At 40.3% G+C, this 24,524-nt stretch overlaps 1 protein-coding gene across 1 annotated transcript; it reads left to right on the top strand.

Annotated features, from left to right (window-relative positions):
• Nucleotides 1-2: 2 nt before the first annotated feature.
• On the top strand, nt 3-23,957 carry LOC116968414 (histone H3.3-like). Its single transcript, XM_033015189.1, has 2 exons — nt 3-122; nt 23,551-23,957. Exons 1-2 carry the CDS (start codon nt 3-5, stop codon nt 23,908-23,910), a joined length of 480 nt encoding a protein of 159 aa, XP_032871080.1. The 3' UTR covers nt 23,911-23,957.
• The last annotated feature ends 567 nt before the right edge of the window (nt 23,958-24,524 follow it).

The raw sequence follows: 24,524 nt of genomic DNA, 5'->3' as shown, positions 1-24,524 counted from the left end.
AAATGAAGCGAGTGGCGGCGGCACTGAGCAACTTAAAGGCAGCGAGCGGACGGGGCGGAGACATCCTGCTGTCAACTCCCGGCCCCTCCGCCTCGCTGTGTTTCTCTGTCTTCAAAAATCCTGTAATTTCAATTAAAATCGGACACTTCGGAGACCTAAACTGGCCTCGGTACATCTCTGAGACCGGAATGTTTATTGTAGAGTAAGTCTGATACGAATTAAAGGCAGCGCTTTCCATTTAGCCCCGTTTCACTGATGCACTGAGCGCGTTATCTGTCCACGTCACTGACATGCTCGCTGCTTTTCGACAGAAATATCCAAACCAACGTAAACTTTGCAGTTAATTCCCACTTCAGGACTGAGCTGGGAAGTGGGGCGATTCCCTGCCACTGATATATTTACATTTTTCACCAGAGGGGCTGGGAAATCCGTCCAAGTGTTCGGACCCACAAACACAGTTACATCAGCCTGAGCCGCCCGCCCCTTTAATACACTCTCTGACACAATATTCACATCTACACATTCACAGCTCAGACAGTTGGCCCGTTGCACAGTTCCCAGGGTGGGATTACCTCTCCGCTCGACCCATGCTGTGGATTCTCGGGGGTTACGTGTAGTTTTCCAGTTCAGTAAACTCGCTGACGCCGCCGCTCATCAGAGTCTCTGATCCCTGGATTCGAATTCGTCTCGTCTCTTTCTTACATGAGCGACCCTGCATTTTTAAACAGTCCCGCACCGGACACAAACTCCAGTTGTGGTTTCAACAACTCACTGTATGTCTGAAATGTAATGTATTTACTTTTTATATAACGGATAGTATTATGGTCACTGTCTCCCCACTGACTCTTCAGTCACTTGCTCTGCCTAATCTCCCAATAGGAGACCCAGGGTTGCCTCTCTGTCAAGCCCTTCCACATATTGTTCGCAAAATCTTTCCTGGAATTCCACCCCTTCCATAGCCTCAAATCTATGGCAGTCCCAGTCCCAGAAGTTTAAATCACCTACCAGTATAACCCTGTTATACTTGCAGCTTTCTGCAAACCCCCTCCCCAACATCAGGTAACCCGTTAAGTTCACTAATTCACTAATTCTTTCTGCGTCTGCTTGCGAATTGTTGCAAATCAGGCAGCAGGGCCCTAAGATCTCTGTGAACCTCGGGCCTTTGTCATCTCAGTATTTAGAGTTGGTTTATTATTGTCACGTAGCAATATATTGTGACAACGTTTATTTTGTATATAAAAACATAGAAAATAGGTGCAGGAGGAGGCCATTCGGCTCTTCGAGCCAGCACCGCCATTCATTGTGATCATGGCTGATCTCCCCTATCAATAACCCGTGCCTGCCTTCTCCCCATATCCCTTGACCCCACTAGCCCCTAGAGCTCTATCTAACTCTGTCTTAAATCCATCCAGTGACTTGGCCTCCACTGCCATCTTTGGCAGGGAATTCCATAAATTCACAACTCTCTGGGTGACAAAGTTTTTTCTCACCTCAGTCTTAAATCCTCTTGTTATGAAGGCCAACATTCCATTAGCTTTCTTCACTGCCTGCTGTACCTGTAAGCCCAGGTCTCGCTGCACCTCCCCCTTACCTAACCTAACCCCATTGAGATAATAATCAGCCCCCTTGTTTTTGCCGTCAAAGTGGATAACCTCACATTTATCTATATTATACTGCATCTGCCACGCATCTGCCCACTCACTCAACCTGTCCAGGTCACCCTGCAACCTCCTAACATCCTCTTCATAATTCACACCGCCACCCAGCTTTGTGTCATCCGCAAACCTGCTAGTGTTGCTCCTAATTCCCTCTTCCAAATCATTAATATATGTGGTAAACAGTTTAGGCCCCAACACCGAGCCTTGCGGCACTCCACTCGCCACTGCCTGCCATTCTGAAAAGGACCCATTCACTCCTACTCTTTGCTTCAGGTCTGCCAACCAATTTTCTATCCATGTCACCACCCTACCCCCAATACCATGTGCTCTAATTTTAATCACCAGTCTCCCGTGCGGGACCTTATCAAAGGCTTTCTGAAAGTTTAGATACACTACATCCACTGGCACCCCTTCATCCATTTTACTTGTCACATCCTCAAAGAATTCCAGAAGATTACTCAAGCATGATTTCCCTTTCATAAATCCATGTTGACTTGGACTAATCCTTTTACCGCTCCAGCATCTTTCCCATCACCGAAGTCAGGCTAACTGGTCTGTAATTCCCCGTTTTCTCTCTCGCTCCTTTCTTGAAAAGTGGGATAACATTAGATATCCTCCAATCCACAGGAACTGATCCTGAATCTATTGAACATTGGAAAATGATCACCAATGCGTCCACTATTTCTAGAGCCAGCTCCCTGAGGACCCTGGGATGCAGACCATCAGGCCCAGCGGATTTATCATCCTTCTGTCCCATTAGACTACCCAATACTATTTCTCGCCTAATGAAAATTTCTTTCAGTTCCTCTACCCCCTTAGATCTTCAGTCCTCCAGTACATCTGGGAGATTGTTTGTGTTTTCCTTAGTGAAGACAGATCTGATTCAACTCTTCTGCCATTTCCTTGTTGCCCATAATAATTTCACTCGTGCCTGCCTTCAAGGGACCCACATTTGACTTTGCTACTCTTTTTCCCTTAACATATCTAAAGAAGCTTTTACTGTCCTTCTTTATATTCCTGGCCAGCTTCCCTTCGTACTTCATCTTTTCAGCCCGTTTTGTTTCCTTCTGTTGTCCTATGAATGTTTCCCAATCCTCTGGCTTCCGGCTACTCTTTGCTATGTTATACATCTTTTCTTTGAGTTTTATTCTATCCCTAACTTCTTTTGTCAGCCACGGTTGCCTCCTACTCCCCTTCTAATCTTTCTTCCCTTTTGGAATTAAATGATCCTGCGTCTTCCGGATTATGCCCAGAAATTCCTGCCATTGCTGTTCCACCGTCATTCCTGCTAGGATCCCTTTCCAGTCTACCTTGGCCAGCTCCTCTCTCATGCCTTCATAGTCCCCTTTGTTCAACTGCATCACTGCCACTTCCGATTTAACGCTCTCCTTCTCAAATTGCAGGTTAAAATGAAACATATTATGATCACTACCTCCAAGCAGTTCCTTTACCTCGAGTTCTCTTATCATATCTGGTTCATTGGACAACTCTAACTCCAGAATTGCCTTTTCTCTGGTCGGCTCCATTACAAGCTGCTCTAAGAATCCATCTCGGAGGCATTCTACAAACTCTCTTTCTTGGGGTCCTGAACCAACCTTATTTTCGCAGTCAACCTGCATATTGAAATCCCCCATCACTGCAGTGGCATTATCTTTGTTACATGCCAGTTTTAACTCCTGCTGCAACTTACACCCTACATCCGGGCATCTATTTGGGGGTCTGTACATAACACCAATTAGTGTCTTCTTGCCTTTTCAATTCCTCAACTTAATCCACAGTGACTCTACCTCGTCAGCCACTATGTCTTCCCTCGCAAGGGACTGAATTCCATCTCTCACCAGCAGAGCTACCCCCCCCCCCCTCTCTGCCCACCTGCCTGTCCTTTCTATAGGATGTATAACCCTGAATATTAAGTTCCCAGGCCCGATCCTCCTGCAGCCACATCTCAGTAATCCCCACAATGTCATATGTACCAACCTCTAACTGAGCCTCAAGCTCATCTACTTTACTTCTTATACTTTGCGCATTCATATACAATACTTTTAATTCCTTACGCATCTCACCTTTCACATCAATCCCTATTAAACTTGGTCATACTCTCCTATCCCTTTGTGAGCTTCCTTTCCCATTAATTCTGGGGTCATTAGCCATCCCTTTACTCTCTTTCCCTTTAACTCCATCCTCGTCTATCCCAATTGACACCCCACCCCACATATTCAGTTCAAAACCACCCGTGTAGCAGTGGCAAACCTGCCTGCCAGAATGCTGGTCCCCCACCTGTTTTTTTATTTTTTATTTTTATTTTTTTAATTTTATTTTTATTAGAAGTACAGTAAATTACAATAATACACATCAGATATATCTTATTACATTTGTTGTACCACTTCGTTTTTCGAGCTTTAAAAAAGATAGAAATAAAAGAAGTAAGGAAAGTGAGCAAGAATCGTGAAGGTGCAGGAAAGTGTTGGGAGAAGAAAGCCCCTTAGGGAAGAAGTTAGAGAAGGAAGTAAAGAAAGGAAATAAGACCCTAGAAAGAAAAGAAAAAAAAGGAAAAACAATCGCTCTATTGTAACACAAAACTCCGCGAAAAAGGATATACCAACCGTGTTTTAAAAAAATATATATTTTATACCCCCCGTTACCAGATCCTGGTACCATTTATATATATATTTTTTTTAATTTATTTAATATATTTTTTTATTAAAGATAATCAATTACAATGCTTCAAACAACTTTATATCAAATTAATTCAATTTGCATTAAGTAAAACACTAGTAATACTTATCTACTATTTTTTTAGAAATAATGATAGAGAAAGAATAGAACAGTTATAAATCATTAAGAGAGTGATTAAATAATAATTTGATTATATATAAGAAAGAAAAGAGAAACGAAAAAAAAAAAAAAAAAAAAATTTGAGTAACCACAATATGTATTATTAATAACACTACTACAAGTGATAGTATCAATAAAGACATATATGTTAATTCCAATATAAAAATGAATTATTCTCACCAAATCCCGCAGGGTGCACGCCGAGCTGTGTTGCCAAGAACAGCTACTTCTCTAAATACTGTATATATGGAGACCATATCTGTTCAAAAGAATTATACTTGTCCAATAGGACAAATCTAATTCTTTCCAGATGTAACGTCTCCATCATCTCTGTTGCCCACATTTTGGTTGTGGGGGATAATGTTCCCTTCCAAAATTTCAATATGATTTTTTTTCCAATTATCAAACAGTAATCAAAGAAATTTCTTTGATTTACTGTAAGTGATAGATGTAAATCCGGAATTCCAAATATTATTAGCTTTGGGTTAGGGTCCAATTTAACTTTGATGACTTCAGAAATAACTTTAAAAATTTCTGTCCAGTAATAATTCAATTTAGGACATGTAACGAAACTATGTATTAAATTTGCCTCTGCTTTCTTGCACTTATCACAAATAGCGGAGAGATTCGGAAAAATACTATTTAATTTAGTTTTCGAATAATGTAACCTATATAATACTTTAAATTGTATCAGTATATGTCTGGCGTTTAATGAACACCGGTGTATTCGTTGTAGACTTTCTTCCCAGTTTTCTTTTGTTATAGCCAATCCCATTTCATTTTCCCATGCTTGACGATATACTTCCGTTATTGGATTCTCCTTATCCAAAATGATGTTATATATATAGGCTATTAATTTTTCTGTATTTGGATATAAATTAAACAGTTCGTCTAACAATCCTGCTTCTTTATTTTTATAATCTTGTGTATTGGATTTAATATAATCTCTAATTTGTAAATACCTAAACAAATGTTGTGGAGACAATCCATAAATATCTTGTAACTCCTGGAATAAAAGAAATTTTCCTTTTCTATACAGGTGTTCTATCCTTGTAATTCCTAAATCATCCCATTGTTTAAACCCCCCATCTAATATAGCAGGTTTAAACGATGGATTATTCATAATTGGTAATCTAAATGAGAGATTATCCAAGTGTAGAGTCTTAACTATTTGTTTCCAAATACGTCTATTATTATATATTATTAGGTTGTCTTTATAATATTTTTTTTGTACTTCCGTTGGTGCAAAAATTATCGAACCTACATTGAAAGGTAGACAGTCCTCCTTTTCTATATTTAACCATGTCGGTTCATGATCCATATTTACCCACCAGAAATTCATATTCTTAATCTGAACAGCCCAAAAATAATATAAAAAGTTTGGAAGTGCTAATCCTCCATTTATCTTAGCTTTGCATAGATGTTTTTTATTTATTCTGTGATTTTTATAATCCCAAATAAAACTATTGACAATATTATCAATTTTTAAAAAAAAGTTTTCGGAAGAAAAAAAGGAATAGCCTGAAACAAATATAACAACTGCGGTAGAAATACCATCTTTATGGCACTTATTCTACCAATCATGGATATAGGAAGTGTTTTCCAATATAAAATATTTTTTCTAAGTTTATCTAATAGTTGAGGATAGTTGGATTTTATTAATGAGTTATGAGTTTTAGTTACGTTAATCCCTAAATATTTAAGTTTGTCTGTAACTACTTTTAATGGGTATTGTTGTAATGTATTTAGATTTATTCCTGTTATTGGCATAATCTCGCTTTTATCCCAATTAATCCTATACCCAGAAAATGCACCAAACTTAGTTATAATGTTTAGCAGGTTGGGAATACTAATTTCCGGTTTTGTAATATAAATCAAAACATCATCTGCATATAAAGAAATTTTATTAATTGTTGTATCAGTATTATAGCCATATATTTCAGGTTCAGATCTAATTTTTTCCGCCAATGGTTCTATCACCAATGCGAACAATAAGGGTGATAACGGACATCCCTGTCTGCATCCCCTAGAGAGTTTGAATTTGGCTGATAAAATTTGGTTAGTCAAAATTCTTGCCATAGGATTCGAGTATAAAATTCTTACCCATTTACAAAATCTATCCCCCAATTGAAACTTTTCCATTATATTAAATAAATACATCCATTCCACCTGATCAAACGCTTTTTCTGCATCTAGTGATATAACCGCTAGTTCCGTATCTCGTATTCTTTTTGAATATATAATATTAAACAAACGTCTGAGATTATGGGATGAGTAACGTTTTGGGATAAAACCTGTTTGATCATAATGTATTAATTTAGAGATCACTAAACTTAATCTCCTAGATAAGACCTTAGTTAATATTTTTTGGTCTGTATTTAAAAGGGCAATCGCTCTATATGATCCAGGATCTTCCAAATCCTTATCTACTTTAGGGATGAGTGTAATTGTGGATTCATTTAAAGATTCTGGTAATTTTCCTTGGTCATATGCATATCTATACATTATTTGTAATCTTGGGGAAATCAGATCTTGAAATTTTTTATAAAATTCTGCACTCAGGCCATCTGGGCCCGCTGCTTTTCCGTTCTTTAGCGAACTAATTGATTCTATAATATCTTTTACTGTTATTTCCGCATTTAACAATTCTCTACCTTCCTGATCTAAACTATTGATTTGACATTCTTGTAAAAATATTTCCATACTATCTGTTTGTCCTGTTAGTTTTGACGAATAAAGATTTTTATAATATTGTAAAAATCTATCATTAATATCTTTTGGAGTAATTAATATATTTCCATACTCAGATCTAATTCCGTGTATCATCTTCTCATCTTCTAATTTTCTAAGCTGTCGTGCTAGTAATTTTTGTGGTTTATCTCCAAATTCAAAATACACTTGCTTAGTTTGTTGAAAAAGTTTAATCACTTGATTAGAATATATTTTATTTAATCTATATTTTACTGATGCAATTTTATTACTTAACTCTTTGGAAGGCTGTTTTATATTTTCATTATCTAGACGTTTTATCTCATTTTCTAAATTTTGTTCTATTTTTCGATTTTCTTTATTGAGATGTGCTTGTGCGGATATTATTGCGCCACGCATGAATGCCTTAAATGTGTCCCAAAATAGTGATGGAGAAGTTTCAGGATTATCATTAGTTTCAAAAAATAATTTAATCTGATCCATCACATATTTACAACAGTCATTGTCCTTTAATATCTGAGGGTTAAATCTCCAGGTAGTAGTTTTATTAGATACTAGACCAAGTGCAGACCCGTTGGGTCTGTTTCCCCAACGGCGTTTTGCGGGGGGGGGGGGAGGGGGGGCTGCGGCATCAAACTCATATTAACCAACCCCCAAACACACAGGTGGGGGAGGGGGGGGGATGTGAAGAGGGGAGGGAGGGGAGAGGAGGTGGAGGAAATGGGACAGATTTGGGAGGGAAAGGAGAGCGGGGTAGGGGGTGAGAGAGGGGGATGGGGAGAGAGATGTGGGGGAGGGGGAGGATGGGGAGGTAGGGAGGAGGGAGGGAGGGGGAGAGGGGTGGGGGAGAGAGGGGAAAGAGTGGGGAGGGAGAGTGGAGGGGGAAGGGGGAGAGGTGGAAGAGTGGGGAGGGAGGTGGAGAGGGGTAGGGGGAGTGATGGAAGAGGGACAGAGGGGTAGGAGGAAGGGGGTGGCGTAGAGAGGGAAGGGGATAGAGGGATGGGTGGGAGGGGGTGCGGAGAGGGAAACATAGAACCATTGAAATTAAGTGCAGGAGTAGGCCATTCGGCCCTTCGAGCCTGCACCACCATTCAATATGATCGTGGCTGATCATCCAACTCAGTATCCTGTACCTGCCTTCTCTCCATACCCCCTGATCCCTTTAGCCACAAGGACCACATCTAACTCCCTCTTAAATACAGCCAATGAACAGGCCTCAACTACCTTCTGTGCCAGTGAATTCCAGAGATTCACCACTCTCTGTGTGAAAAATGTTTTTCTCATCTCAGTCCTAAAGGATTTACCTCTTATCCTTAAACTGTGACCCCTTGTTCTGGACTTCCCCAACATCTGGAACAATCTTCCTGCATCTAGCCTGTCCAACCCCTTAAGAATTTTGTAAGTTTCTATAAGATACCCCCTCAATCTTCTAAATTCTAGCATGTACAAGCCGAGTCTATCCAGTCTTTCGTCATATGAAAGTCCTGACAACCCAGGAATTAGTCTGGTGAACCTTCTCTGTACTCCCTCTATGGCAACAATGTATTTGAACATTGGGCATTGTGACATCACACAATGGAACGTTCACCAAGTGCTTGTGCTCCTGCAAAGGCATATGTAAATGGATCCATTCCGATTGGACATCTGTGAGCATAGGGCATTGTGACATCACACGATGGAACGTTCACCAGGGGCTGGGGCTGGTGATGCTTCTATGGGTGAGAAGCCAGTTTATTTTTGAAATATTGGGGGGGGGGGTGAAGGATTTGATTAAAAACGTGCACTTAAACACGACGACCAATGGCAAACCCGTTGGGTCTGATCCCCCAACGCAGCCGTACCCTACCCGTAGCCCCCACTGGGGGGGGGGGGCGGCATCACCCCCACTAACCACCCCCACACACAGAGTTGGAAAAGTGTATAAAGACCGTCCCCTACCTGTAGCCCCCAGCGGAGACGTGGTCGTCGAAGTCGGGTTCTGGCCGTCTTAAAATAGCGTATATTGAAGTCGTTGAAGTCGGGTCCGTCTCGGCAACGGGGGGGGGGAGGGGGTGGCGGGGCGGCATCACACACACGAAGCATCCCCACACACAGAGTCTTAAAAGTGTAATGCCCCAACGCAGCCGTTGCCTACCCGTAGCCCCCACGGGAGACGTGGTCCTCGAAGTAGAGCCGTTCCCGAAAGGCCGTTTTTAAATGGCGTCGCGTGAGGTTGTGCTGCGGGCACCAGCAGCCGTTATGGTCGCAGGCCAGCAGGAGGCGACAAAATGAGTGAGGGGGGGGGGGGAGGAGAATGTTTTAAAGAAAAAAATGGACATAAACATAACGAAATGTAATGAGGAGTGGATAGCTGGAAGGGAAAGTGAAATGTCTACCGAAATGGCTGCTTGTATGGGTGAGTAGCCAGTTTTTATTTGAAAAACTGGGGGGGGGGGGGGGGGGGGGGGGGGGGAGGCATTACACTTTTGCGTTGGGGCATTACACTTTTAAGTGGTGAAAGTTCTGACATAACAGGACTCAGCCTGGTGAACCTTCTCTGTAATCCCTCTCTATGGCAACGATGTCTTTGAGCATTGGGCATTGTGACATCACACGATGGAACCTTCACCATTGGCTGGGGCTCCTGCATAGGCATATGTAAATGGTTCCATTCCGATTGGACATATGTGAAGATTGGGCATTGTGACATCACACGATGGAACGTTCAGCAGGGGCTGGGGCTGGTGAAGGTTCTGTGGGTGTGAAGCCAGTTTAGGTTTGAAATATTGGGGGGGGGGGTTAGGATTTGATTAAAAACGTACACTTAAACACGTCGAAATGTAATGAGGAACGGATACTTAGAAAGAAAAGTGAAATACCTACCAAAATGGAAAAGATGTCGGCGATTCAGCGTTCCCCCTTATCCTTAAACTTTGACCCCTTGTTCTGGTCTTCCCCAACATCCGGAACAATCTTCCTGCATCTAGCCTGTCCAACCCCTTAAGAATTTTAAACGTTTCTATAGGATCCCCCTCAATCTTCTAAAATCTAGCGAGTACAAGGCGAGTCTATCCAGTCTTTCTTCATATGAAAGTTCTGACATTCCAGGAATCAGTCTGGTGAACCTTCTCTGTACTCACTCTATAGCAAGAATGTATTTGAGCATTGGGCATTGTGACATCACACGATAGAACGTTCAACATGGGCTGGGGCTGGGGCTCCTGCATTGGCATATGTAAATGATTCCATTCCGATTGGACATCTGTGAGCATTGGGCATTGTGACATCACACGATGGAACGTTCAGCAGGGGCTGGTGCTGAAGCTGAATCTATGAGTGAGAAGCCAGTTTAGTTTTGAAATATTTGGGGGGGGGGGAAGGATTTGATTAAAAACGTGTACTTAAACACGACGGAATGTAATGAGGAGCGGATACTTAGAAAGAAAAGTGAAATCTCTACCGAAATGGAAAAGACGCGGGCGGTCCTGCGTCCGGTTTTGGAGTTGCGGAGAATCAAAGGGAGCGCGCCAGCAAAGGGAGTGGGCCAGGCTGCCGGACGGCCGGACGGAGTTCCGTTTCGGAATCTGGGGCGAGAGTTTTATATAATAATAGATATCTTTTAATTTTATCTTAAATGTTAATGGCGCATGATCCGAGATGATAATATTATGATATTTTGCATCATACGTAAAAGGAAGTAATTTAGAATCTATTAAAAAATAATCTATCCTCGAATAGGTTCCATGTACGGGCGAGAAAAAAGAATATTCTCGTCCGGATGGATTATCTAACCTCCAGATGTCTTTAATATTAGATGTATTGATAAAAGCATTTATGAATTTACTTGATTTCGAGGCAGCTTTCCTTTTTGCAGATGATCTATCTAGATAATTATCTAAAGTACAATTTAAATCACCTCCAATTATTAAATTGTGTTGAGTGGATATAGGAATATTATTAAATATTTTCTTAAAAAATAATGGATTATCAAAATTAGGGGCATATATATTCATTAAAATTACCTTTTTTGAATATAATTCCCCTGTAATTATTACATATCTGCCTTCTTTATCCTCTATAATAGAACTTTGTATGAAAGGTATACCTTTGCGAATAATTATTGCAACTCCTCTAGATTTATGAATAAATGTAGAATGATACACCTTAGAAATCCATTTAGCTGTTAATCTATGTTGAGCATCTTTTTTAAGATGAGTCTCTTGAAGGAAAATGACATCTGTCTTCAATCTGTTCAACTGAGCTAACACCTTTCCCCTTTTAATTGGTTCATTAATTCCTTTTACATTCCAACTGCAGAAGGTTACTCCATCACCCCCAGTCTTCACCTTTATATCATGCATTTTACTATTAGGGCGGCTTTTTTTGGAGTAGCCTTCTTGACTCCCCCAGCTCCCCGTTGCACCCGGACATCAATCCAATGAGAATTTCTTTCCACCTTAATCCACATCTATGTCTTCTTAAACTAAATACACAATATCCTTCACATCTACATTCAAATAATATATAATATAAGATCAATAAAAAACAAAAACAATAAGAAATATCAATAATAAAAAAAAAGTAAAGGGTGTTAATAGGGTGCTCAGAAAAAAAAGAAACTACACTTGTATAGTGTGTAGTATGTGAAGGTGAAAGCCACACTAACGTGGCCATTAATCTAAAGACTTCCGTTTTTTTAATAAAAAAAAAAAGATGTTGATTATACCAGCTCCTATCTTAAATGCTATATATATTGGGGTGGGGTACTAACTTTATATACTTAGTACTTAGTAATTATTTCTATTATTCATATTACTATTTGCTAATTACTAATATCAATTGTATTTAATACTATAATATGTAATACTATTATCATGGAATAATTAAATATTTTCTAATAATTAATACAGAACTACTACTAAATGCCCATTATTCCACTTCCTTCTAAGTGAGTATTTCATAACCACAGGTCGATGATAAAAGTTCAGTCCTCTCCTTCTCCCTCGGGTTCTTCCTCCGCATCTTCTCTCTCTTCATCTTCTGGCTTCTGCTGTATGCCTCGGGCGAATTTCAATGCTTCAGTATGCTTAACGAAACGATATTCCTTGTCATCATAAGTTACTCTCAGTATTGCTGGGTACATCAAGCCATATCTCAGATTCTTAGTATTCTGTAAATTCCTCAGGATACCTTTTGTTTCTTTAAATAGTGCTCTTTTCTTGGCCACTTCTGCTGGGAAGTCTCTAAAAATACTGATGTTGTCTCCCTCGTATTTCAGGTTTCTCTTTTTTATTATTATCTTCATCATTTCTTCGAAGACATGGTCAAAGGCCACTTTTACAATCATTTGTCTGGGCGATGAACCTATCCCAGGGGCCCGTCTTAGAGCCCTATGTGCACGGCTCAACAGGGGTTCATGATCCAAATTCAAAATATCCATTAAAAGTTTTGCAACAAATTTTCGAGGATCTTGACTCCCCTCACGACCTTCGCTCAGACCAACTATACGCAAATTTTTACGGCGTTGGCGTCCCTCCAGATCAATACATTTCTCGTTTGTTTTATGTAATAATTCTAAGAGGCGTTTGTTCTCGGCACGGAGTTTTTCGGTCTCCTTAGTATTCACTTCAGCAATTTTAGTTAGCTCTTTAATTGCTTCGCCTTGTTGGTCTAGCGAAATTATAGTAGGATCTATCTTGTCATCCAGCTTTCTTTCCATCCCAGCAGCTATTTCCTTTACATCCTCAATTTGAGTTTGTAACTCGGCATTAGCCTTTTCCTTCCACTCATCCATCATACTTTTTACCGTCGTTATAACTTGTTTTATTAAGTCTTCTTTATCTTCTTTATTTTTCTCGTGAGACACCAGCATATCCGCTTTTAAACTTTTTATCTCCATATACTCCTTCCTCTGCTTCTTTATCTCCTCCATATACTCCTTCCTCTGCTTCTTTATCTCACCTAGAATGGTAGTCTTAAGTTCCTCCATTTCAGCTTTCCTCTGTGAGACATCTTCTTGAGAAGCAGCAGCTGCACCCGAGCTGAGGCCAGTTTCCTTTCTCGTAGATTTTTTTCCAGTGGTGGGGGGAGGGGAGCGCTGGGTCATAATTTCTTCTTAAATTCGCGCGCCTGATGACGTCACGCACCTTTTAAACGCTGCCGGAGCCGTTCGCAATCGATCTCCTGTGGTAAGTGCGTTTGTTTGACCCTTTTACCCCCGTTTTAAATTCAGTTTTTTTCGGAGCTGTAATGGCGCGATTCCACTCACATCGTGGCGCCAACCGGAAGTCGGTACCATTTATATTTTAAATTACTATTGCACCTTATGCTTGTAATAATTCCATAAATGCAGACCACGTCTTTTGGAAGTGGTCTGCTTTGCCTGCTAGGAGGAGTCTCATCTCTTCCAAGTGTAGTGTTTCGAACATGTTTGAAATCCACATTTTTATTGTTGGTATTGGAGCATTTTTCCAAAATTTGAGCATAAGCTTTTTTCCCATTATTAGCCCGTAATTAAGTAAGTTCTTTTGAAACACGTTTAATTCGGGGTTACCTTCCGATATTCCAAAAATGATCCATTCTGCTTTTGGTACAAGTTTTATTTTAAATAATTTTGTGAAGATTTCAAATATTTCGTTCCAGAATTTTTGGATTTTTTTACAAAAAACAAAAGAGTGCGCTATGGTAGCTTCTTGTGACTGACATTTATCACAAATGGGTGAGACATTGGGGAAAAGTTTATTTATTTTAGTTTTTGAATAATATAGTCTATGTAATGTTTTATATTGAATTAGAGTATGTCGTACGTTGATCGAGCATTTATGCACGTATAGTAAGTGTTTATCCCAGCTCTCTTTTGCAATTTTTATAGCTAGTTCTTGTTCCCAGTCTCTTCTAATACCATCGGTTGTAGGTATTTCTATATTTAAAATAATGTTGTATAAGTATGATATTAGATTTGCTGATTCAGCCTTTGTCTTCATGGCTTCATCCAATATGTCTGGGGACATGTTATGATAGTCTTTTGTGTATTTTTTCAGATAGTCACAGATTTGAAGATATTTAAAATATTGATTATTTTTCAAATTATATTTCAGTTGTAATTGTTGAAATTATAATAATTTTCCTAATTCATACAAGTCTCCGAGCGTTTTGATTCCCATTCTTTCCCATTGTGTAAATGATTTATCTATAATTGAGGGTTTAAACGATGGGTTATTGACTATTGGCATTAAAAGAGATAGATTTCTTAATTTTAGATTCTGTTTTATTTGTTTCCAAGTTCTAATTGTGCTATGTATCATTGGATTTTTATTATAATATTTGTTATTCAGATTCATTGGTGAGAGGAGAGTCGCTCCTGTATTACACGGAGAGCAGTCCTCTCTCTCCATTACAATCCAGTCCACCTGCTGGGCAAAGTTGTCCAGCAGGTGAATCATATTTTTAATATTTACTGCCCAATTATAGAACATAAAGTTAGGGAGCGCTAGACCACCCATCTCTTTTGGTTTACTAAGGTGTGCTCTTTGTATTCTGTGGGATTTATAATCCCATATAAAATTTGTAATGTCTGAGTCTAGTTTTTTGAAAAACTTTTTTGGAAGATATATTGGAATTGATTGAAATAAATATAGGATTTGTGGTAAAAAGATCATTTTTATAGCATTTATTCGACCTATTAAAGACATCGGGAGCGTTTTCCAGAATTTGATTAGATTATTTAGTTTCTTAAGTAAGGGGCTATAATTGGCGTTAAACATAGCGTGATAGTTTCTAGTGATTTCAATTCCTAAATATTTAAATTTTTCTGTGGCTATTTTAAAGGGGAATTTCAAGTGATGTGTTGAGTCTTTCGGTTTTATCGACATAATTTCACTTTTGTTCCAGTTTATTCTGTATCCTGAGAAAGATCCAAAGTCCTCAATTAGATTTAATATGTTTGGTATACTGATTTGGGGTTTTGTGATATACAGTAATACATCGTCTGCATATAAGGATATTTTGTTATTTTAATATTTTGTATTATAACCCGAAATATCCGGGTGTGTTCTAATTATTTCAGCTAAAGGTTCAATTACCAGAGCGAATAACAGCGGTGATAATGAACATCCTTGTCTATTGCCCCTTGTTAATTGGAATTTCGTAGATAATATATTATTAGTTAATATTCTAGCCGTGGGTTTGTTATATAATAATTTTATCCATGCGATGAAGTTCTCTCCCATTTGAAATTTTTGCAATACTTTAATCATATAATCCCATTCTACTTGATCAAACGCTTTCTCTGCGTCCAATGAAATGATAGATAACTCTTGTTCTTGAGGTTTGTGAGAGTGCATTATGTTAAGCAGACGTCTCAGGTTATTAAATGAATGTCTCTTAGGTATAAATCCCGTTTGATCCTCATTTATTAATTTACTAACATATTGACTTAGTCTTCTAGCTAGTGTTTTCGCTAATATTTTTTGATCCGTATTTAACAAAACAATAGCTCTATATGAGCCTGGTTCTTCTATATCTTTATCTTTTTTAATTATTAATGTTATCGTTGATTCTGCTAGTGTTGCAGGTAAGATTTGTTCTTTAAAAGCGTATGTATACATTTTCTGTAGACGTGGTGTAACTATGTCGTAAAAACATTTATAAAATTCATTACTGAATCATCTGGTCCTGGTGTTTTTCCATTCTTAAGTGTGTTGATTGTGTCTTCTATTTCCTTAGATGTAATTTGTGCTCCCAGTTCCTCTTGTTCCTTCAGTTCTAGTTTTGGAAGGTTACAATTGTCCAAAAATTCTGAAACTTTATTATTGTCTATTAGCATTTTTGATGTGTATAAATTCTTGTAAAATTGAGCAAATCTTTTATTGATATCATTAGGCAGTGTTAATAATTCCCCTCTATCTGATTTAATCTTTAAACTTGCATGATCTTTTTCCCGTTTTTTCAGTTGGCGTGCCAAAAGTTTATGGGGTTTATCCCCAAATTCAAAATGTTCTTGTTTTGTAATTTGGAATAATCTTATAACCTTCTCTGATAATAATTTATTTAGTTTAAATTTCAGTATTAAAATTTTATTATGTTTATCCATAGTTGGATCTTTAGCATTACGTATATCTAGTTGCCTGATTTGTTCTTCTAATTGTCTGTTCATTCTTATTCTTTTTGTTTTGAAAAGCTTGATACGAGATAATCACTCTTCTAATAAATGGTTTGAAGGATTCCCATAATAAAGTGGGCGATATATCTGGTGTATCGTTTGTCTCAAAAAATAGGTCCATCTGTTTTTTTAGATATATAATCCCTTGTGGGTCTTTCAAAATTTGCGAGTTAAACCTCCAGAACGATTTGTTCGTAGACATTCCTTCTAATTTTAGAACGAAAATTAGCGGGGGAGTGATCTGAAATCGTATTGGTGTGATATTTAGGGTTCATAGTATAAGGGATTAGTTTTGTATCCACTAGGAAGTAGTCTATACGTGAGTATGTTTTGTGTACCATTGAATAAAACGAGTATTCCCTTCCAGTCGGATTCGCGATCCTCCAGACGTCTGCTATATTTGTATTTTTTATATATGTATTTAAGAGTTCACTAGTTTTAGATTTCATATTACCTCTTTGTTTTTGCATCGATTTATCTAAGTACGGATCTAAAACACAGTTGAAGTCTCCTCCAATTATAACATTTTGGTAGTTAAATTCTGCGATTGTATTTAGGATTTTATTAAAAAATTGAGGATTATCAAAATTGGGCGCATATATGTTTACCAAGGTGATTGGCGTAGCATGGATCTCTCCTGTAACTATAAGATATCTCCCTTCCTTTTCTGATATAATGTTCTTTGATTTGAATGGTATTCCTTTGCGAATAATAATTGCGGTGCCTCTGGATTTCGAAGTATATGAGGAGTGAAATGTTTGGCCTATCCAATTCGCCCTCAATCTCATCTGATCTTGATGTTTAAGGTGCGTTTATTGTAGAAAAGTAATGTCCGTGTTATATGATTTCAACTGAGCTAGTATTTTGCCCCTTTTAATTGGTTCATTAATACCCCTTATATTCCAGTTACACAATGTGATTCCTCCCATTTTCTTTTGTTTATCATCTTGCATTTTCTCTGATTTTAATACCCTTATTTATTACGGTGCATCCATACCTCAGGACTCTGGATATTTAGGGGGCGTTTATATTACTAACTTCCTTGCTAGATCCCTTTTGCGATTTTCCTTGAAAAAAAAACACATAGTAGTGACATATTGTGATTTAAAAAAAAAATTTAACATGTAAAATTACAGTGTCTGAAGTATTTGACACTGTAGTGCATGTCCCATGCGTCTGTGGAATTCGACATCTATTCGACTTCCGAAGTTGATGTTGTACAATTAGCTCCGCTCCTTTTATTACTCTAAACCTAGGAGGGCGGTACCATTTCAAAATCAATTATATTTCACCCAATTACACTATATATATATTTCATTCAGACATATCAGATCTGTGTTCAGCTACTGTGAAATGTATTTATCTAACACTTTCATCTACTAATTATTTATAATTAGTTATACTTTTGATAATAGTAAGCTGTTAGCTATAAGGGTTAACCAGAAACAGGCTCCTGGAATTATGACCGGTGCCTGAGTCTCCTCCCTTCTTCACACGAACTACATAACACTTAAACATTCAGTATTATCTACTTTAATTCTAAAATTTGTTATCTCTATATACGCGCTAGTCAGTCTTTTTAGCACATTATTACATTTTGCCCATTATATAGTTCAGGTTAGTTTCCATTTATATTTCTATATTAGTATTGTTAATTATTGTTAATTCTCTATATTTTGTAAAACAGTTTTAAGATCTTAAACCGCCATTTGTCCTTGTGGTGTTTTCCACATTCGGCTCTGCTGTTCGTCTCTGCGTTGCTTATCAGTCTTTCCTTCATTTTGAACAAAGAATGTCCTTGAGTTGAATTCCAAAGCGTCCAAAGGAGATAAGGTGTCTAGACCGGCGCACGTGGAAATGCTCTTCCATTTTAAACTTTTAGAGAATAGTGTTTCTTCCCTTATCTTCAGGTGTTCTCTGTGAAGTAATAAAAGGAAAGAAATTGTCCATATCGTCCCGCTGCCTTGATTAATCTTCTGTTTCTGCCACAATCTCTTGGGCATATTTATAAGATGCGTCCGAATTAGTGAAAGTTTTCTCTTTTCCCTTGAAAGTAATGCGCATCCTGGCCGGATAAAAAACACCACATCTGACATCTTTAACTCCATGGAGAATCTGTCTTGTCTGTGCGAACTTTCTTCTCTTTTGCACGATCTCATAGGGATAATCCCGGAGGAGTTTGATAGTGTCATTTCCAAAGGTCATCTTCACTCCATATTTGATTTTTTTCATCAGCTCTTCAAGTGCTGAAATGTCCCGAAGTTTGACTATGATCTGTCGTGGGTGGGCTGGATCTGCTTGTGATCTTGGCTTAAATCTAGGTATTCGATGTGCCACTTCAATTTCCGGTTCCACGGGTAGATTGAGTACCTTTTCGATTAAGTTGGCAGTAAACTCACGGGCGTTATTTCCCTCTGCTCCCTCAGTTACTCCCAGTATTCGTAAATTTTGGCGCCTTGAGCGAGCTTCGAGATCAAGACATTTATCTGAGACTTTCGCCAGTTGACTCTTGAGGCTGTCTAGCTCTAACTTCATTCCCTGCATATCTTCAGCCATTTGATCAACAACTGTTTCCATGTCTTTCATTGCAGTTACTTGTGAAGAAACAATTACATGCACAGCCTCAAACGTCTTCTTAGATTCTTCTTCCCCTTTATTAATTCTCCCCATTAGCTCTTCATGCACATCCTCAATTAGTTTTTGTATAATGCCAATGCAGTCAATAACTTTTTGATTACCAGCATTAATGTTCAACATATTTTCCATCAATTTAACATTAATATTTTCCATCATTTTTGAGTTTCCAGCCTCAATATACTTTCTCAGTTCTCTTACCGAGTTCTTTATCTCCTCCATTTCATTTTTCTCCTTAGTAGCCATCTCAGTCTTGGCCTTTGTAGCCATTCCAGAATCCACTTCAGAGGTCTGTTCTTCAGTTTTCTGTGTTTTCAGCAGTTTTGAGATTGTTCTCTGAGGGCTCTGAGCTGAAGACGATTTTTTCATTTAAAATCCTTTATCCTCCATTTTAAATCACAGCGCTTACTGATGACATCATCAGCGCGACGTCCCGGGACCCGGTGAATTTTTGAATCGGTCCCGACCTCCAGACCCGATTTTAACGCGTAAAATCGCGATTTTACAGGAGCGGAGCTAAAAGTTGCGACTGCTAGTCCAGCATGGCGCCACCGGAAGTCGGTCCCCCACCTGTTAAGATGCAATCCGTCCCTTTTGTACAGTTCCCCCTTACTCCAAAACAGATCCCAGTGATCTAAGAATCTAAATCCCTGCCCCGTGCACCAGTTCCTCAGCCACACATTCAGGTCCCATATCTCCCTGTTCCTGCTCTCGCCAGCACGAGGAACTGGAAGCAAACCGGAGATAACAACACTGGAGGTCCTGCTTTTCAGCATTTTTCCGAGCTCTCAAGTCACGCTGCAGAATATTTATCCCCTTCTTTCCAACATCGTTTGTGCCGAAATGCACTACCACTTCCGGCTGTTCACCTTCGCCCTTGAGGATTTTCTGCACTCTGTCTATGACATCCGGGATCCTGGCACCAGGAAGGCAGCACACCATCCTCGAATCCCATCTGTTGCCGCAGAAACCCCTGTCCATACCTCTTAAAATGGAGTCTCCAACCACAATGGCTTCACAAGCCAGTCCGCCGCTCAGTGTGATAATGTCTTCTGTCCCGACACCTTCTAAGTGGGTGAACCTGTTCACAAGAGGTACAACACCCGGGGACATTTGCATTCCATGTTTCCCTCCATTTCTCAAAGTCACCCACCTTCTCTCTTCCAGTACCTTACTACTCACCGGCCTCCAACCTGACAAACAGTTATCCACCATTACTCTCTGGTATCTCCCATTCAGCCACTGTTGAATCCATCTTGCTACTCCAATATTCATACCCGACAATTGAACCTTCTTAACCACCATGTGGAACCTTGTCAAAGGCCTTATGTGTTCCATGTGTTTCATAACCTCATATACTTGCAACAGGATGTTCCTCAGTTTCCTTCGTTGCAAGGAAAACAAGAAAATTCTCTCAAATTTCTCCCCATGGCTAAAGTCCTCCAGTATAAGCAACATTCTGCTGAATCTCCAGCAAAACCACATCCTTCCTACAATCTGGTGACGTTTACTGTTCAGCCAAAATGCAACACTGTGCACTTGCGTTCAATACCATCATCCCTTCCAAGCTGGTTATGAAACTCATGGAACTGGGTCTCTGCGCATCCCTCTGCATTTGGTTCCTCAACTTCCTCATCCACAGACCACAATCTGTTCGAATTGGCAGAAACACTTCATCCTCAGTGATAATCAGTATGGGAGCACCTCAAGGCTGCGTGCTCAGCCCCCTGCTCTATACTCATGACTGTGTAGCCGGACATAGTGCAAACTCAATTTTCAAGTTCGCTGACGACACCACCGTTGTGGGTTGAATTACAGATGGTGATGAGTCAGAGTATAAAAGTGAGATCGAGGGACTGACCATATGCTGCTGGCACAACAACCTGGTTCTCAATATCAGCAAAACGAAAGAACTGATTGTGGATTTTGTAAGAGGGAGGTTGACCACCCACAATCCTGTTTACATCAATGGGACTATGGTGGAGAGAGTTAAAAGGTTCAAATTCCTGGTCGTGCAGATTTCTGCCGATCTTTCCTGGACCCAGCACACTGATGCAATCATATAGAAAGCACATCAGCGCCTCTACTTCCTGAGAACATTACGGAGATTTCAGTCTTTACAGCTCCTGGACGTTCACGTTGCCGAACCAGCCACAATGCACCAGTCAGTATGCTCTCTACTGTGCACCTGTAGAAGTTCAAGAGAATCCTCTTTCACATGTTTGTTCTTTTATTTCTGAGTTTTTGTGATATTATTTATTATGATTCCATATTCTGTTGTACTGCAGCACATAAGAATGTCATTGTTTTATCTGGGACACATGACAATAAAACACTCTTGACTTGAATCTTAAGTTCCATTTGCCATTACTTGGGCCTCTGTCACAGCTGATTTAGACCCAGCGTCAATCTTAGATAACTTTATTCACTGTCCACGATACAGCTAATGTGTCATCCGTTAACTTGCTAACCATGACAATTGTAGAATCATCCAAATGATGGACATAGATGATAAACAACAGTGGACACAGGTGCAATAATAATTATAATAATCGTCTATTGTAGTTCACAACTTTTGAGGTTGTAATGTTTAATAGCCTGATGGCTGTAGGGAGGTTGCTGTTACTGAACCTGGATGTTACAGTTCTCAGGGTCCTGTACCTTCTTCCCAATGGCATTGGTGAGATGAGTGTGTGGCCAGAATGGTGTGGGACTTTGATGATTTTGGCTGCCTTTTTGAGGTAGCGACTACGATAGATCCCTTCGATGATGGGGAGGTCAGAGTCAGTGATGGCCTGGGCAGTGTTTATGCTACCACCCCTCCCTCTCTACCCACCTCCCTCTCCAGAGATTGAAGAGGGAGGCTGAAGAGGAGGAGGAAGTAGTGCTGGTGGATGAGGAAAAATAAGTTGCGCCTGCGTAGTTGGGGACTATGAGTGAGTGGTGCAATATTGTGTTGGGGGAACGGCTTGCCTTGGGGGAACTGGTGAGTGGTGGGACCTTGCGTTGTCGGAGCAGACCCAATGGGTCTGCACTTGGTCTAGTGACAATTAAACGTTCTTGAGTCTTGAGAGCCCTCGGTCGGTGGGAGCGCAGCGAGCCGGCTGCCTGCCAGCGGCGTATTCGTTATTTCAACTTTTTTTTGTTTTTTTTGGTGTGTCTAAATGTTAGTTAGGTGTCTCTTGGTGGGTCTTGTGTAGGGAGTGGTGGGGGGAAGGGGGGGGGGGGGGGACAGGGCGGAACCAATTTTGGTCGCCTCCTCGACTTCCTTACCTGGTAGTGATTCCCACTCACGCTGCTGTCAACGATTTACCACCATTGCCCCTCAGGCTCACTTTGCACGGAATCACCGCTCACTTTCTCAATAAATTTCCCTTTTATTTTATTTCACCAGAATGTTTACTCTTTACACGATTCTGACTGGCTGCATCTCTCACCACTTACTTTGTTCTTTATCTCTTTCATTAATTTTTCGCTGATCTTTTTCATTGCTACTGCCTTGGAAACAAGATTTTATTTTGTTCAAGTTTCCGTCTTGAGAAAACAGTTTCTATTTTGCTTCCCCAGTTGCAGATTTTACACCAAAATGTCTCCATGAAGCCAGGAAACAATGTGAGAGTCATGTTTTTTAACTTCTCCAGTGACTTTACCACCATCTGGCCTGCACTGCTAGGCAGCAAACTGACGATGATATGTGTGGATGCTCCATTAGTGTCCTGGCTCACCAACTACCTGACTGGATGACCACAATGTCAGGCTACAGAATTGTGTCTCGGACATGGTAATGAGCAACACGAGGGGCTCACATGGGACATCTCTCTCCCTTCCTGTTCAACATCTACACCACGGACTTCAGATATAACTATGACTCCTGCCACCTGCAGAAGTTTTCGGATGACTCTACACTTGTGGGCAGCATTAGAGGAGAGGGAAGCTGAATACAGAGGTGTTTTCAACAACTTTGTTGGGTGGTGTGGATTGAATCACCCAATTTTCTAGCAAACGGTGGTAGCCAGTGCCAACTTCTTCACTGTAGTGTGTTGGGGCAGCAGGGCGAAGCCGCAGATGCCAACAGGATTAACAAACTCATCAGGAAGGCTAGCTCCCTGGGGGCAGAGTTGGATTCATAAGAGGTCGTCTTGGAGGGGAGGATGCTACAAACAAATGTAGGTCCCTTGCAGTCAGAAATAGGTGAATTGATCATGGGGAACAAGGACATGGCAGATCAATTGAATAACTACTTTGGTTCTATCTTCACTAAGGAAGACATAAATAATCTGCCGGAAATAGCAGGGGACCAGGGGTCAAATGAGATGGAGGAACTGAGTTAAATCCAAGTTAGCCGGGAAGTGGTGTTAGGTAAATTGAATGGATTAAAGGCTGATAAATCCCTAGGGCCAGATAGACTGCATCCCAGAGTAAGGAAGTAGCCCCAGAAATAGTGGATGCATTAGTGATAATTTTTCAAAACTCTTTAGATTCTGGATTAGTTCCAGAGGATTGGAGGGTAGCAAACGTAACCCCACTTTTTAAAAAGGGAGGGGGAGAGAAAACGGGGAATTACAGACCAGTTAGTCTAACATTGGTAGTGGGGGAACTGCTAGAGTCACTTATTACTCCACGGGCGGAGTGAAGAAGCCTCATCGCTACAGACCCGGCACCGTGGCTCTGAGGGAGATCCGGCGCTACCAGAAATCCACCGAGTTGCTCATCCGCAAACTGCCCTTCCAGCGCCTGGTGCGGGAGATCGCTCAGGACTTCAAGACCGACCTGCGCTTCCAGAGCTCGGCCGCCATGGCCCTGCAGGAGGCCAGCGAGGCTTACCTGGTGGGGCTCTTTGAGGACACCAACCTGTGCGCAATCCACGCCAAGCGAGTCACCATCATGCCCAAAGACATCCAGCTGGCCCGCCGCATCCGCGGGGAGCGCGCCTAAACTCCACCTCTCCACCAACAACAAACGGCTCTTTTAAGAGCCACTAATCCAGCAGAAGAAAGAGCGGTGGCTTTCTAATGTCCTTTTACATCAATGTTCTCTTCTTTCTGCGGGGTTTAGTCTGAAATTATACCGCATAGTCTGCCGCTGAGTGGAGTCTGACTCTAATGATTCAAGTGTAAATGGTTACGATTCAAATACCAAAGCGGTATTTTTATAGGATCTTTGATGATGTGTACACGACCAGCTCTACGTCCCCTTTTCTTCCGCGCTCTAAGTCGAAGGACAACAGACCTTTCCCCGCGCCGCTGATCAGCCCTTTCCACAGACACCGAGTTGCTCCATCTACATCTACAAAGTAAAGTTCCACACAGCGCTAACGCAGCAAACGGAAATCCGAACGGCTCTGTTCCCGGTCTCGCTGTAAGTGTGTTGATATTTCCACACCGCATTGCTGCAACTGGTTCGATATTTCCGCTTCAGGCGATAATTTGATCAAATTAACCGTCCAAACCCCGGTATAGTGTACCCCTTTGGAGGAGTCCAAAACCAGGGGTCACTGTTTAAGAATAAGCGGTATGCCATTTGGGACTGAGATGAGGAAAAACTGTTTC

This window comes from Amblyraja radiata, chromosome 45 (genome assembly GCF_010909765.2).
Source record: "Amblyraja radiata isolate CabotCenter1 chromosome 45, sAmbRad1.1.pri, whole genome shotgun sequence".
NCBI classification, from domain to species: Eukaryota; Metazoa; Chordata; class Chondrichthyes; order Rajiformes; family Rajidae; genus Amblyraja; species Amblyraja radiata.
This window is presented reverse-complemented; position numbering and strand designations above follow the sequence as displayed.

Bases quoted from the DNA above. Each gene is read 5' to 3' on its own strand.
- LOC116968414 (XM_033015189.1), top strand. From the start codon at position 3: ATGAAGCGAGTGGCGGCGGCACTGAGCAACTTAAAGGCAGCGAGCGGA. The intron at 123-23,550 runs GTAATTTCAATT...CAGACCAGTTAG, and splicing joins TCTCTGTCTTCAAAAATCCT to TCTAACATTGGTAGTGGGGG.